Source organism: Stegastes partitus, unplaced genomic scaffold, assembly GCF_000690725.1.
Source record: "Stegastes partitus isolate 25-593 unplaced genomic scaffold, Stegastes_partitus-1.0.2 Scaffold1805, whole genome shotgun sequence".
Lineage (NCBI taxonomy): Eukaryota > Metazoa > Chordata > Actinopteri > Pomacentridae > Stegastes > Stegastes partitus.
In genome coordinates this window covers 59,396-76,779 of record NW_007579536.1, presented here as the reverse complement: position 1 = coordinate 76,779, position 17,384 = coordinate 59,396, and the positions used below count along the sequence as shown (strand labels likewise).

Genomic DNA, 17,384 nt, shown 5'->3' with positions numbered 1-17,384 from the left:
CTCTCTCTCTCTCTCCTCCCTCACTCTTTCTCCCAAACAGATTAAAGCAAGGAGACAAAAAAAAAAAAAAAAAGTGAGGAGCCCACAAGTGAGGAGGCTTCCACCGGACTCCCCCACTCCCCCGTTTTGCTCTGTCTCTCTTATTTCTTCCGTTTGTTTTCAGAGGCAGCTGCTGCAACTCTGCAGACCACCAACAACTTCCCTTTCAGCAGTACTTGACTCTTCCAAATCCTCGTCCGTCTCTACACCCTGACACTGCCAATGCCACCCCCCCCTCACCACCACCACCATCCACCGCCGCCGCCGCCTCCCGCCACGTCGCACCGAGAGGCCGGCCGGGGCCAAAGACCTCCTCCTTTGGGCTCATCCGCGACGTGTCCACAGAGTTACACCCTTTCAGATTCAAGAGCTTCCCTCCTGAGCCTCTGTTTTGGTGCACGCATTGTTTGGGCCTGTTTGCCCACCATATGGCTAATGGCTACCCAACAACAAAAAGAGGCAAAGGAGGAAGCGGGGACGTCGAGCAAAAGACACAAAAAAGGTAAAAGTCCATTCGCGAAAGAGGGGCGTGATGCGGGGATCAACAAAACCATCACTCATGCGGCAGGACGAGACGCCGTCTTTCAAGCCGTCACTCAGCGTCGGCCGTCTGACTGGATGTGGTAGTGATGTCAAAAGTTGACAGGCAACTGGCACCCGGCCTAATGGATGTTTGATAGCCGCGGACAATGGCCGCTGCCGCTTGAGTGGAGGCCCTCCAGTTATGTTTAACACGAGACGAGCAACGCAGACAGGATGCTATTCATTTGTCTATCAATTCAGAGCATTAGAATCTCACAGGGGATGCAATAAAAGAATCATTAGCATATAACCGCCCCATTCAGTGTGCTGAGAGGAAGTACTAACAGCAATGAAAACAAGTGCTCCCGACAAATAGTTGCGCATGTTGACACATTTGGAACAGACTAATTATTGTTTAAGGGGTGCTGTTGCGTTTTTTTGCCATTGCATTTGTATTGTTTTGTTAAGCAGTATCTCACAATTTTTTTGACCAAATAATTATTTAGAAATGCTCAGAGGTGTGGTTCTCCACGTAGACATTCTGTTTTCTGTTTTGTTGTTGCTACTAAATAAAGAAGTAGCTTGAGCAAACACCACATCCTTAGACTTTATTCTCTCTAATTGGAAAGAGAAAAAGCTTCGAAACAAAAGTCTGCTTCTTCAGCACCTGCTCAGATTCTACACCTGCACACCTCCACATCTTCTGATCCAGGAGAGAAGCGAGGCGAGCCGACTGGCTTGAAGGTATGGAACGGGAAAAGGAGGTCAGTCTGTCTGTCCCGAGGGAAACGTTTGATGCTGGGGAGCTGGATGGGTGGGCGGGAGTTTGACGGACTAACCAGTCACCAGACACTAAAGCCAGAAAATACTAATATACTGAAAATCCGTCTGTGGTCGTTTATTTAACCCCTAAAAACTCATCTATTTAGACGTGTTTTCCATGAAAATAATCTCTTCCTGCCTTATATAACGGCCCAAACATAACTCTACATCATTGCTATCTCTAGAAAGTGTAGATCTATGAAGTCCCAGCTTCTACTTCCACACATGCTGCAGCCCGAGCACACCAGCTCACCTACAGTTCTGCTCCAACACTATCAAACTACTCCCCGCTACACAATGACAATATTGGAATAATTCAGCCATACTTGTTCAAACTGGAAACCGATTCTAGAGACAGAAAAAGTGCACCCCGCAAGTTGACACTGGTTCCTTAGATTTGCTACGTATGAAACTGAGAAAGTCTGAATCTGTGTTTTCCAGACTATCATCACTACACTGTAGCTTCAAGGTGGAAATGCTCAACCATGACTTTGATTGTTCATGTGAAAAACACCATAGAGACAAGTTAACAAGATCAAAACCTAGTTGTACTATAATTAAACTACAATAAAATAGCGTTTGTAGAAGTTTCTTTCGTTGAGAAATAGCTTCGATGTGTTATCTACTTTTTACTCTTCTCACGTTTCCCCCTTTTATTCACTTGCAGATGGCTAATTTGACTGTTGTACCTCCCATGTTAAAGCAGCTTGTAGTGTCAGCAAGTACTTTCACCCCCCAAACACCAGATACAAACTCATGGAACTCATCAAAAGTGTTACTACAGGTCGGGGGGGCTAAACCGGCTACAGAAATATTACATAACATCCCAAGAGCTGCGATTGTTCGGCTTGGGCAGCTTGTGTTTCCTCTAACAAGATTCTGATGCTGATGAGAGTGAAGACAACACCAGCTAAGTTGGTGAAAGGCTCAGTAGTCTTGGAAACTTGCTCTATACACTGTTCCCAAAAAGCAAAAAGAGAAACGTTAAGATGATTAATTCTGGTGTTAATTACTGCAATGGCTCTTTCTTTCTTTCCCCCCCCCACCGGAAGTTTAAACGGTTTTTTTTTTTTCTTTGTTCGAGCTTCGGGCTTCTGTGTATGTGTGTGAGTCTGTTTGTATGCTGCTAATAATGCATTTCTTTAAGAGGCTGTCAGACTTGCAGGCAGCTCGTCTGTGTGTGTTCAAGTGTTTCTGAGACTAAATTTGTTTTAAACCTTAAGAATAAAAAAACATTTTTTTGCAGGTCATCGGAGCTCATCCTCGCTTCTTTAAGCGAGCGTTATAACAATGCAGACGTATGTGTGTGTGCGCATTTCAGAACTATGGTAGCTCATTAGTTCCTCCACAGGGATCCAGCCACTTCTTACTAGCTTTGCCTCAGGAGGGTGTGTTGGCCTCAGATTAGGTCAAGCCTAATGAAAGGCTTAACAAGTGCACCCACCTACACATACCCTTAACTACGCTTTAATCATGCAGGCAGCGAGAGTCGGGGTAATCACTGAAAACTCAGTATGAATTTGTCGGGGACAAACAGATCCTAAAATAATTGCTTGTTGTGGCTGCAGCTGGCTGTTTGAGGAGGGGAGGGGGGGACTTGTTTCATTAACTAATTGCTCCATTATGTTAGGTCATTTAACTCTAATTAGAGAAACACAGATGCTGCTGCTGATAATAACACCAACTTGTTAAAATTCTCTCTTGTTTCTTTCTATGTGTGCCTGCTACCGCCGCAAAAACTCCTGAGAGAGAGGATAACAATGTGCCCAGTGAAGGTTTTTCACTGCATATTCAAAGGTCCCGAAGCCCTATTGATGCTACAAGACTATGAACTGGCTTCACGCTGAGAAACACCAGCGGTCACACGGAGGAGAGGCGATAACATCACATTTAAATCCAAAAGATGCTGCCTGTCCATTTTTTTTTTTTAAAACTTCTGTCCATCAACGAGCTGATTAATCAACTTCAGCAAGATGTAACCAGAAACAACGAGTGTGGTTTCTTCCACATGTAAACAAGGAAAAATCAATGAATGAGAGTAAAAAAGACAAACATCGAAGAGGGCAGAGAGTGGACCGTTGATAAGGTCAGAATGGATCTCGTCTTTCCTCAAGGCTTTCCTGTTGACTCCCAAACACATGCCAACATGTATTACAGGCAAGTGGAAGGCCAAACACAGACATTGATCCAAACTCTGTTGCTGAACATACAACACAAACAACACAAACTGACTGTGTTAAGAGGGAGAGATATAAATAAAAGGAAAAAAGTCAGGCCAGGGAGGCTTCCTTTCCCACTCTCATTTTAAGCCCCAGCTCTGACAAACTAATATTCTCACTGAGGACCGTAACAAATATGCAGTAATTTGAAGATTAATGTAACCTGGGTCTCCTTACTGGATTTCCCCACAAGGCCTATTAAAAACACTTTGAAATCTCACAGGTAACACTTTGGTTACAGCCAGATTTTAAGCTCATCCGGCTTTTATTAGAAGGCAGGTTGGACTTTTAGCAACAGAAAGATGTGAGGGAGATTTTATAAATGTCAGTATGGTTGAACACAGCACACGTGTATGTACGTCTGATAGTTAAATGACAGTCAGGGTTGTAGCCACGCTGAAATCAAGTGACGAGTTACCCAGGAGGTTAGGCTTTCAATACTGTTTGTTGGTTTGTCTGTTTTACCTTCAGGAGGATCGCAGAAAATCTCCAAGGCCAGTTTCTAGCTGGGACATGGGTAAAGGACGAACCCTTTAAATTATGATGCAAATCACATATCACATGAAAGTGGTCTATTGACCTTAGCAGAAGGGCCCTTCTAGTCTGATTTATTATGGATCAGCGGAGGTAATACCTTGTTGCTTTAGGTACTTATTTATGTGTCTTACCACCACAGACAGACAAACAACAGTGATGTCCCAAGTTTGTTTCTGTAGTGCTCTAGATAGAGCAGAGAAGGCAAGCAAATTATAATCAGATACCACCGTATGAAACAAACTATACCTGAACTGGATCATAGGTGACAACAAGTAAGTTTTTCAAGAAGATAATTAAACTGTGTTGGAGTAATACATATTGGCATAATGGTGCCACTGATACAAATGGTGTTGTACATGCCAAGCTCTCACTGCTGTCCACAGGACATTATTGTAAAGCAAAAGGTGTTGTATATTTTAATGTTTGAGGTGTATTGGTTTACACACAGTGTATCTTTTGGTGTAGAATTATTTAGTTTAAGCTAGTCTAAGGCCGGTTACCAACTGTGCAATTTTAACAATCTTATAAGTTCACAGCTAGCTACACTGTACAACATGGATTTAATAAACTTTGGGCACGACATGAAGTTCACTGTGTGCAGACTGCATGATGAAAATGCAAGCTGAATCATAGGCTGTAATGTACACGAGTCGACGTGAATGCGCAAGAATAAAACTTCATAAGCGTGCACCATCCCTCCACGAAAAAGAAACTAGCGAAGCATGAACGGAGCCCTCACCCTCGTGGCATTTATGTGTTTGGAGAGAAATCCCCCCAAAAAAGAAGTAGGAAAAGAATATGGACGCGATCGTGGCTCGGAAAGAGAGGCTAACTTGGGATGCCAGTTTTGCAAAGGGAGCTAGTGTCATGCTGATCAGTATGTCATTTCGTACTCATTTCTATTGGTAGCTGACATTGATTGCAGTAGCAATCACACTGTGAGATGATCACCCCAAAGTTCTGACACTGTCAGAGTTCAATCGCAGGTTGTCTTTGGTCGAAAGACCTTGAACCTGTCTCACAGTGTGACGTAGGACCACCAAATTAGAGCCAAGACCAGAGCTATCACCATGATTCTCTCACTAGTGTTATCTTTTGTCTGGGACGGCCAAAAATGTGTAGCGGGCTTTAGGTGTTGCACTCTAAGGATTTCGTTCGAATCACTGGTTCCATTCAATTCCAGTTCCTTTTGGAAAAACCTGCCGATTTTACACTCCTATCCAACCTTCTAATCACTCATTAGTGGCTATTTTATCAATTAGCAATTCCAGGTAATACAAGCAAGACTTTTTACTTGTAGCTGATACAAGTGAAAATGAGACTTATTATGTATGTGTTGTACTGTGAGTGAAAAGTGTAACATCACTCTACAACCACCAGTGAACTGTTTTCCTAGTTCAGCGGAGTTCAACTCTTCTGTAGAGAAATGATCAGTGATTCATGGTGGCAGATTAAATACATTCGTTAAACTGGTTAAAATTTTAACTCGTATAAAACCTGTTTTTGAGCTCATTAATCTCTTGGTTGTGCATCAGGACCTCCATTGTTTAGCACAAGTAGATTCTCAAAAATGGTTAGATATAAATGGACAACTAACATTTCCCATCTTGTGATGCTCACCTAATTTGTAGATTGTAGTGTTTCTGTCAGAAAAGGAATCAGAAAAAATCTGGATTTGATGAGTGGATTTGATACTGGCTTCATATTCTGTAACAAGCTGTCAAATCCCAGCCCTGTTTAGGTGACAGTTAGAGTTAGTCTGGATAGTTTACAGGTTTAAGTCCAGGATTTAAATGCTGGAATGTGTATATCATGCAGCTTAGAGAGTCTAAAGGTGAAAACATTGCAGTCTTTCGAACTTCAGCCTGACAGAGGTAGAAAGGTGTTTTGGCAGCAGATGACACATGAAACACTGTGAAATACGAAGCGGGTTAAGGTTTGGACGGGTGGCAGAGGAAAGTAAGAAAAAGGTTAGAGAAGGAGGCAAAACTCACACATGAAAACACAAGTCTGAAGAGGAAAATAATCTCCTTTCATTTGAATTCTTTCCATTTCATCTCCTCTCTCAAGTTCTTCTCTCCTTTTTCAAAGCACTCTTATCTGCATTGACAAATAAACTCAAATATCACTGCATAATCACGACCGATTTATCGCTCCTGTGCCTTTCTTTTATGGGGTTGAGGAAGCTTTGTGATCCTAAAGGACAATAAACACAATTAATATTCAGCAAAAAGTTACAAAACTGTGTAAGGCCCTTGCTGACTTTCCTTGCCTTTCACCAAACTAGTGGGGGGTCCATCTGACTTTCTATTCATTTGTGCTGTTGATGCTGCAATCAGTGAGTCTAGAGTTGTTTTGTGTCCTGCAACAAAAAAAAAAAAAAAAACTAACATCAATGCAATCATCTGGCAAGTAGTTTCAATTTTGAACATGTTTTTTCTTGAAAATTTTCCAAACCGTTTTTCACTATGACAATGGTTAAACAAACAAGTGGCTTACACAACTTATAGTCCACTTTGAAGTGAACACACACACATACAGATACGACCACCGCTGACATACAAAAGAAAAGAACGAGGGGAAAAGAGCAAACTCCAAAGCCGAGGTCAAGCAAACACACGTTCCGCCCCAAAACATCCTAGATGGTGGTCATTGACTGCATGAGGGGAGGAGAGTGGTGGTGCCAAAGCTGACCTTAATACTGGAGAAGTCCATCCTGACTACGCTCCTGCCTGCTGTACCTAAGGTCTACTGCAACACCCTATTTGACAGTAACATGCACCAGCGATTGACACTTCATCAATCGCGAGGAGAAAATTGCTCAATGGGATGTTCAACAGTGATGCGTAAATGCAACAGATGCAAGACACATGACGAACATGCAAAGTTTGGTTGCATGAACAAATTGATTTCATATCTTTTGATAATGAAGCCCCTTCCCCCTGTCTGTCGCTCTAATCATACCATCTGTGCAGTTCTTCCAAATCACGCTAGTTCGTGGCTGCCTGGACTTCACCGACTGCAGCTGGTGGTGGGGACTGGCTTTACGGTCAAAAACACCCGGACCACCTCCACCTAAGCGCCGTACTGTTGCTCCCCTGCTCCAAGACTTGACGGATTTGACGTTGGGTTGCACGGGAAAGTCAATGATTCAATCAACATTCACATTGCCTACTTTTCATGAATTTCTGATGGCAGTAAAAAGTTAAGCAATTGTGTGAATAAGATCATTTAAGGTTCTGAAAGGTTGCTCTAGTTTAAGATGAGTGTAGAATTTTAAATATATCCCGGGGGTTTCCGATGCTAACCTCTAAATTATACCCCAGCACTTCATCAAGAGCCAGGTCTCATCAGAGGAAAGCTGTCGTTAACAAACGTGACTGATAGGGTGACTAGACTGTGAAGGATACTTCGTAGAGTTAACTATCAGAGCAAGCGGGGTAGGCGTTTGGATGAAGGCAGTTAGAAGCTAGGGGAGTTTCCTCGACTCCAGCTTAAACTGTTCTACGGATCCCATTAGGCCTCAGTCCTGTAGACGGATAGAACCTAACCCTAGTTAGCTGGACCAGTTACCCTGCTTGAGGGTATACTTGGACTGGTGGAGTCCCAATTTTCTGGCAAGCGATACTGGTCAGCCACTCAAACTCTAACCTCATTGCCCTAATCACCCAACGTTTAACTTCAGGTACCCAATATCTAACAATCACTTTTACACTGCACACATTTTGTACCATGTTATTTGCTAATTTCTTTACCATTTGTTGTTTTGTCTCATCTTGCCAATGTTTGTTCACCTCAAAGCTGATTTTATTTGCTTTCTTTATTTCCGGGGTATTAAAGTAGGATCACTTCTCTATTCTCATTTATGTAAATGTATTCATTTGTGTGTGTTTTAAAATGTTTTGGCAATACTGAATATATCTTGTGCCTTGATAAATAACGTGGCTACGTTCAAAGCAAGGTAGCTAAATTCTATATAGTTTTTGTTTACTGGTCTTTATTAAAAATGGGTCATTAAAAGTTAGCAACAGCTATCAACAGCAACTGAAATTTACCCTTTATGGGGCAAGTGACCATATTTGGTAACTTCCTTGGACGTTCAATATGGCCGCCCTGTGCCTCTCTTTGAGGTTGAAGAACCATGTGATTTAGTTTTTATATTAGTGCCAATATCACAGCCTTACGAAAAATGTCCTAAACAAATGTTCCAGGCATTTTATAAACACTTTGTTACTGATTTGCACTGAACTGCACTTTGATTTATTTTTTGAGATTAGTGCCAAAACCACCACCCCAAGAAGAATGGTACTAACCAAGCACTCTATAAATACTTTGTTAGTGGTTGTGTAAGTACCATTACCTCAAACTAAAATGTTTCTAAATACATGTTTTTTGTATTTTATCAATGTTTATTTTATTTATTCTAAATTAAAAAAATTTTTTAACCGTAGACGGGCAAGTTACCATATATGGTAACTTTATTTATCTTGATTTTTAAAGTCACAAAAGTAAAAATATCTTGATAAATCCTTCAATAACACCCTAGAAGAAAACATTTTGGTAGTAAAGCTCACTGGGGAGGAGGTGAGGAACAATCACAATGGTCTTGTAAATAAAAAAAACTTGTCCTAAACATTTCCTGACAAAAAATGAAGCCTCAGTGGATCATAATGCACCTTGTACAAGATGTACTTTGAGTTTTCATTTTCACTCAAGCCATCCGTAGGACTCTAGCACTTGATTATACCATAGAGAAGCTTTATAAGAGTTACTTTAAGTGTGCACTTCTGGTGATTTCTGCTTTATATAAGAGAATAAACATGCCGTATAAAAAAAAAGCATGCCTCACAGCATGACGTCTTGTCCTTTAACATCCACGGATCAACCTGCTTTCACGCTGGACAGCTAATCTCACAGGGAGCCAGCAGTGGTGTCTGGGCTTATTACATCCTCCCCGATCTATATATCTGTCCCTTACAGCAATTAGGTTAATATCTCTTCACCTCTCGTTAGCTCAGCATGCCTGTGATGGGATATCTGACTGTGAAGGAGGCCTTGAACTGAAGGCAGCGTCGATAAGCCTGACGTTCTCTTCCCTCCTGAGCGCGGAAAAAGCCGAGGGAGCGGAGGGCAGAGCAGCCGAGAGAGAAGATGGGATGAAATCAGCGAGGAGGAGAGCGCTGAGGAGAGAAACTTCACAGGGTTGAGGTTCACAATAGGACAAGCACCGCAGGAGCCGCAGAGCAAGAGAAAAGGGAAAAGATACAAAAAGATCAGTTTTGCAACAGCAGTTCGGCTTTGTCCGGCGCAACAAAGGGACAAAATGTGTTGAAGGCACAGTTGGAGGGAAAATCAACCTTTTTTATTCAGTCCAAAACAGCGAGCTCTTTAATTGGAAGCGGGGACAGAAAGTGTGTTTCAGAGAGGAAAAAAAAAAAAAAAAAAAACGGGGGAAAAAGATCAGCTGCAGAGCAAATAAAAAACAGAACAGGGAGATATAAAGGAGACATTGAAGGCAGATGAGAAATGGGACGATGAACGAGATTCAAACGAGTGAGTGATGTTTGTCCGGCGGCCCAGCTGACCTGAACTGGACGCAACCTGGCCTGCCGACTCTGGGCTACCCAGGGGACGGAGACAAAATGACGAAGAGGAAGACAAGAGAGTCAAACAGAGGGAACAGAGAGAGACATTTCCAACGCTTGGTTTAACCTGAAGTTTCCATGATAATTTCTCCACCCATCCCCCGACCCCCTCATCCCTCACTGCTTTGGCTGGGAGGGCCCCAGCTGTTCGGTCTGTATAAATAGCGTGAGGCTTCAGCTTCGGACCCCCGGGGAGAGCGGGGCTCATTGGAGAGAAGGCATGGGAACAAATCGGGCCGGAAAAAGCACACAACATACACATTTTGACAAACATATGGGACCATTGCTGGGGATGAAAGTGAGGAACATGTGAGTGAAGTTGGCCTCACGTGGCAGAAGTCAGTGTCGCGCTTCAAATGTGACGAGAGAGAGAGAGGAAGAGCGAGAAACAGACGGAGAGAGATGTGAGATATGTCTTCATTGATTGAAAATACAAAACTGACTGACTGACTGAGGGGCTGCTGCTACATGTGGATATGTACGAGTACATAAGTTGAGATCCTTTTTATATTACAAAGATAAAGTCTACCTTTAGAGAGATGTTTAAATCACTACAGACTACTTTAACTCTGATGCCTGTCTGCCTTCATGCATTCAACAGCAACCAAACACCGCGTGAATCTGTAAATTGACTGACATGTCTTTTTCACTTCGTTAAACTTTGGCTGATTTTAGCTCTCTTGCTTGAGTCAAAGCCTGCTGTTTAAAAGCAAAATTAGATACATGTTCTGGTAATGCTAACACAATGCAGTCCCCAAATATATGATTAAATTAGAACTGAAATAGACGTTTTGACAATTTCCGTAGCTAAATGCCATCTGCTGTATGGAGCACATAGTGTCTTTCAGCTTTTCATGACCCACAGCTATGATTTCTGTTTAACCCTGTTCAGGACTTCCATGCTGCCATACGTAAACGGTCTTTTGAGGCCATTGGACCCCAAGAAAGAATATGAGCAAAACATATGTTGGTATTCATTATAGACTTTGTTGCTGTGTTAAATGCATTTTCTGATAAGTTGACGTATTTTTGGTTCCAAATGTCCCTCTTTTTATGTCTAGAAAAAAAAAAAATTAAAAATGAAAAAAAAACAATACCTGTCACCTAAACCAAATGTCCCAGGGTCCAAAAGTCTCACTGCATTCTTGAGCCTGTGGAGCATCTAGAAGCTAATAGAGCCAGAAAAGAGTGAATATTAAACTTACATTTGTAGAGATAAGACTCTAAATGATCGCGTTGTTGGTCTGCTGATGTGTAGATAATCTACTGTTTGCCACTGCATTCCTGACAACAATTATGTCAAAGTGTTGTGTCATTAACAGCAAATTATTTGATCTAAAAATCAACTGCATGTGAGCACAACATGAATAAAGAAACAAAACCTGAATTCTCAACTATTTCTACAGTGTAGCTTTAGTGGTGTGAGCAATGCTGTCCTGTGCAAACAACAGTATTTTAAGTAAAATTCATAATAAAAGACTAAAAACTAGTGGGATTAGTGTAGCGAGGCCACCCCAGCGCTGAAGATGGTCAGTCAAGCTGTGAGGGGAAATAGTCAACATCTTAAAGTATATCATCACTGAGCCCGCCTGTGTTCGCTTTTCTTTCTTGATGACATTATTGTGCAAAAAAAAGCAGCTGTTTTCCAGCAGAGCTGCACCTGGATCTGTCACCAGAATCAGCATGGAACCTTTCCATAATAATTCAAAAAGTCAAAAAGCCATTTTTTTATCAAGACAGATGTCCCCAATGATGTTACTGATTCCATGTTGGAAAAAAAAGGGGGCTAAAGAGGAGAAAACAGAGAGGAGGACAAGTGATAAATAACACAGGGGAGGTGTGTAACCAGGCAGGAGAGGCCTGTCTGGCCCTGAGAAAAGCGGACCCCCCCTCGTCCCAGGCTTATAGCTGCCATTCAACGCTCACATACACACACAGAGCCAGGGAGCAGGTTGGGTTCAAGCGCAACAAATTACCTAAATATGGTTCTGAAAGGGCCTTTGAAAAGAGTTCAATTGGAAACCGTTGAAAATGATAATAATACTAAAAGAAACTGGGGGAGATTTAGGAGCCCCGTTGTGTAGACACAATGTCAGAGCCCTGTCCATAATTTCACCGACTTCAGGGGACAAGAGAGGAAGAGTGTGAAGTCTCCTTTTTTCTAACTTGTGGACTCGGAGGGAGGGAGACCCATTAAACCAGAAAAAGAAGGGGAGAGGAAGAAAATCAGAAAACGAAATTTTCAGCCTGAGTGGTTTTTCCAAATGAAATCTAAAGGTCTGAAACACAATGGAGCCCCCCTTTTTTTTTGTCCTCTCTGCTATGTGTGTGAGTGTGTGAACATACACAGGAGGTTGGTTGGTGGTGGGTTACCTTTTCAAGAGTGCCCAGCAGTGGACGTGTTTGGCATTTGCGGCCGCTTGTCTCTCAATTGTGCGTTCGCCACAGTGGCTGCCGTTAAGCCGACGCCGGGCGCTGCCTGCGCCCCGTACGGATGCTTGTATTTATTTATTTATTTTTTGCTTTGTCCTTCTCATTCAGCTGGTCAGTTGAAGGGGTGGAGTAAAATCAGAAAGAGAAATCACGTCTGACATCTTCTTCCCCCACCTGCCCTCGGAGCTCTGTCTCTCTCTCTCTCTCTCTCGGTTCACATCTGTTTGTTGGCCTCTCGCCCCCGAGGCAGTCAACACGGTTGCTGAGCACTGCTGTTAACTAAACTAGCTGACTGGCAACTCAGTATGTTCCTTACATAAGTACAGAATCAGAGAGCGCTGGGGAGAAACTGTCTAGTTTCACCTGTAAAAAAGTCTAAATATGTGCCGCATATGTCGAATACTTTACTGACAATACGCACCTCTAGAGGGCATAAATGTGAAGGAATGGCAAAATTCACAGCCCTGCAAGTGGAGCGTGGCTGCGAATGAACTGATGTAGGGAAAAATAAGGAACTAAAAGGGCTCAACACATGCCTAATAAGGCCCTAGACTACAACTTGGGCGACATTTATCACCATGTCAGTGCAAAAGTCACACCCTTGCAGCCTTAAATTCCTAAACAGAATCTATTATTTTAAGTGAAATTTGTTCATAGTTTTGTCTTAAATAGGTTGTGTGTGTGTGTGTGTGTGTGTGTTGGTTGTGTCGGTGGTGATGGTGGCGGCACGGGGGGGCCTTGCATCTACGAGTACTTGTGTAGACACCTAAAATATGTTTACGTCGCACTCTATAGCGTGGACTCAGTGCAGAAGTGTGTCATCCGTTCTGTTTCTATACGTGTGCGTGGATGTGAGAGAGATTGTGTGTGTCACTCCGTGTGTGTGTTTGTGTGCACCATTTCCCAGGGGTTGTGTGGCTAATGTGTGCTGCAGGCTGTGAAGTGGAAATTAAATGGAAAGAAATAGTGGAACCCACAGCCACAACCTCCCCGAGGTCAGGACACACACACACAGACACACACACACACACATACGCGCACACACGCATAAAGTTGCGCCATGCAGGGGGTACGTGCTGCCTTACGAAACTACATTCCTATGTAATAACAAAGTGACACAGCGTCCATTGTGCGATGACTTAATGACGAACCATAAATCGCCAACCGTTCACAGTTTGCATGTAGAAGACATATCTTACACATTAGTTCATGTTGAGATGCATTATTATTAAAATATGTTGTTGCTTGTTATGCACGGTATGTATTCAAAGTAAATTATGAGCTTGTAAGGTGAAAGTACAGCACATACAGTACATAGCGTCGACACATGTCACGTAGCAGAACGGCCTTATCACTACGGCGCATCTACTCGCCGACATCATTCCCTCAACGAGAAAGAATTCAAAACTACTTGTAGTTTCTCAACGTGCTCCTCTTCAGTTGTATATCTCTACAAACTTAATTTTTGAGGTTTTTTTAGCCTGCGGGCTGGACGGAATAAGATATTTCAAGGCGTCGACGCGGGGTTTGAGAAAACTGCGATGGACGTCTCTCTCTGTTTTGGCTCATTTCGCAGACAACACTAATCTAAGAAATAACTGACAGATTAATCAATAATAGAAGAGATTCCCATCATCGTAAAGCCTCCTCTCAGGCAACATAAATCTCTGTGCGCGGTAAACACCGTAGATTACCTGAGAGACTGTAACATGATTGACTGCAGCTAAGATGTGCAGATACATATCGGCGCTTATTATAAATATAAGGTAAATCCCGTTGCCCTGAGGTGGATGTACGCCGCCCCGCAACATCTCTGGCAGTGTTAAAAAAACTCAGGAGGGAAATCTGTGGCACAAAAACTTGACTGAGACATGAGTAGTTTATGTTCCATATATAATATTTTAGGTAATTTACTCAAAAAAGTGATAAGAATGGATATAGTAACAACCAGAACTGAAAAGAAAAATGGAAGAAAAACTGTTGGCGACTAATGAAAAGTTTGTTTTGGAGCAAACAATTTGAGAATACACTATATATGAAATGCACCCTGGTATACAGTGTCAAAAAAACAGAATTTGGAGTCTTCTCACAGCAATGTGTAAGAATATCAGGGTTCAAAAGTGTTTATTTTATTGCCTACAGAGCTTTGAGTCCAATTAGAATTGCTAATAAGGGCACCAAACTCCAAAAAATCTCCAATCAAATTGCAGATGAGACATCAAAAGGCTTGCCAATGTTCGACTTTGATCAGAAGCCAGTCTTTGGTGACCTCTTCCTCCATTTGGCCTTGATGGTGATGGAGGGGCAGCTGTGGTCTGCACAGCGCGACATATGAATACAGCGCTCAGCAGACAAATAGGCCAAACCTCAGTCCAGCTCCTCCTCCTTCTCCTCCTACTCTCACATCCTTATACATACATCTAAACACGGGACAAAAGGCTACGAGTGTAAAAGACGTAACTAAGGAGGTAAAAAAACAAAGAGACAGCTATCCGTCCGGTAAAAGCTTGTGCCAGGGCACCATCTGCTCATCCGCTCAGTGGAAGTGGTGGCTTCCAGGGCAGTCAAAGACAACGCAGGAAGATTGAGGGGATGGGGCTCCTTTTGACCAACGGGAACGAGCAGGGGAATTAAGTTTGGACAGAAAGAGTAGCCCCCCGGCAGAAGGTTACCAGCCGAGCCAAGCGGTAGCAGGAAGCGGGCGCCTTGTTTGTCTCGAAATTTACGGTGACTGGTCCATCCACCAACCATCTGGGCCGGTGTACATAAATCTAACCTAACTGTAAAAAACAAACACAAAAAAAAAAGGGCGGGGACTTGCAGAAAGTAGTGCTATGTGTAGAAAAACAAGAGACAAAGGCGACTTACAAACACTAAACAGAGGAACAGATGAGTGGACGAAATGTGAAATGATAGATGAAATGATAACGTTTCTGAATTCATGCAGTCTATGTGAAAAGGAAGAAATACGAAAGAGAAATGGAATAAAAACTGAGGTGACGGTTGGCGATGGGGGCAAGCTTCTGTCTGTCCTTCTTTCTCTCTCTCACACACACACACACACAGACACACACACTTTCTTTCATTCGTTGTCGATGTCTCTAAGCCACAACTGACATCACCGTCCACAAGACGGCGGGCCCTGCCACGAGGAGCGGCCAATCACGAGTGACGAGGTGTGCATAAGTGTGCATGAGCAGTTGTCTGCAGTCACTGCCGGGGTTGTCACTGCTCTGTGCCTCGTCTACCTTCGTATGAAAACAATCTCAAGTCCAAATTCTGGGCTCAGAGAGAAAAGGTTATTGTTTCTGCAGTACGCTACAACTGCTGTTGTATTCCAGAGCTCGCTTTGTAACACGGTATGATGTGGATTGCAGCTTTTTATGGAGTTTTTAATCACATTTGAGGCAACAACATTTACTTTTTTAACTTTTCAAACTGAACTACAATCACTTCTGAGGCTTTTATTTTGGTGATACTGAACGATAAACTGCACTGCATTGCCTCAAATGTAATTTTAACACTTGATAAGAAGTACCTTTTAGATGCAAAACACACAACAACACACTCAAATACTCCATTGTTTGAGTTGATGCATATTATTAGCCCCTAGTGGCTGTGAGGAGTCATTGCAGCCACTACCAGATACTTCAGTTACTTCAGATACTTCAGCGTCCTCTATACCTTCCTTGGGATAACGTGAGTATGTAAACAGCTCTATAACTTCACAGTCTCCACAGGATACCGTTTAGAAGTAATAAAAAGCAGGCACACATCCAAAACTATTTAAATCATCCTCCTCTGACAATCATTTCATTACGTTTGAACCCCATGGCACGCTACAGCCGAACTCGGAGAACTTTATTGCAGCTACTCAGGTGAACTACTCGAATGATTGATTGGCAATCTGTCACCGAGCCGAGAAATTCCACGACAAAAACAAACCAAACACAAAGTTCCAAGAGCACGAATTAAATCTCCAACCGCCTTCAAATGCTGCAAAAGAGAGCGTGAGGAGAGAGCAGGCGAGACTGATAATGTCCCCCTTCTTAAGTTCTGACAGCGCGTATGCATTTTAACTTGGATATACATCTTGAAAGAGAGAGGAGGGGGGGGAAAAAATGTCATCGGGGAGGAAAGCAAGGCTTCAAACAAGCCAGAATGTCAGAAGAGAGTTGGAGCTCGGAGTTGGTGTTTATCGCCCGTCTCAAGACGGACTGAAGGACTTGGACTGAAGGGGGAGAGAGAGACGGAGAAGTGACCTGACTGCCAATGACGCCAAACCTCTATTTAAAGCTTCACCAACAGTGCAGGCCTGACACTGACACATTTACCTCTTGGCCTCATCTCTTATCAGCAGCCAAAAAAACTGCGAAAACATCTCTATTGTTTGCAGCCGCTGCAAAGATCGAATTACCGGCGAGCGGTAAAGTAGAGCGGAGCCGTGTGACGACATATGAAGACAAACTTTGGGGGGAGTTTTGGGGAAGGTGTTCAGTTGATGAAGAGTGGTTAGCGCTGCCACGGTGAACAGCAGGGGATGACAGCTCTGCCTGCTGCACTGGAACACCAACGAAATAATCACTCAGAAGGCGTACTCCCCTCTTTTTTTTTTTTCCAGGTTAAGAGGTTCAAGAGTAAATCAGAAAATCAAGGGCACAACCCTCTATTTTTGAATATAAAATAGGAAGAATAGTAGAGCCCCGTGCAGTGACAATAAACCACCTGGCCTCAAATTTAGGGGAAAAAGTGGAGGCGGGGAGCGACTCAACTGGTGGTCCAGCAGCTGCATCCCACCGCTGTGATGTAGCTGAGAAGTGGTGGTTGCATCCACATGTAGCTGAAAAGTGTGTATGCGTTTGCTCACTGAACAAAAGTTCAACTTACCAGGATCCCAGCAAACTGCTTCTCTTCCATCCTTCAGGACCTCGTCAGCAAAGATCCTCTCTGCTGCCGTCTCTCTCTCTCTCTCTCTCTCTCTCTCCCTCTCTCTGGGATGGACTCGACTGCCTGTCGCTATCAGAGCTGGAAGTTTTTCTGAGGTGGCTGAAGGTTCGCTCGAGTGTCTTCACCCCGTCGTGTCGCGCTCTCTGTCTCCGTCCCCCCTGTTGCCTCTTCTGTGTTGTTTGTGAGTGTAGCTGGAGTGGCGTCGCCGCTTTGTGTTAAT

General features: G+C 43.1%; 1 protein-coding gene across 1 annotated transcript in view; it reads right to left on the bottom strand.

Moving 5' to 3' along the window:
• Nucleotides 1–17,178, bottom strand: part of slc6a9 (solute carrier family 6 member 9) — a 65,189-nt gene extending 48,011 nt beyond the window's left edge. The window contains exon 1 of the mRNA XM_008302388.1: nucleotides 17,105–17,178. Coding sequence (XP_008300610.1) covers nucleotides 17,105–17,134 — 30 coding nt within the window. The 5' untranslated portion in view covers nucleotides 17,135–17,178. The remainder of the gene's footprint in view (nucleotides 1–17,104) is intronic.
• Nucleotides 17,179–17,384: the final 206 nt, after the last annotated feature.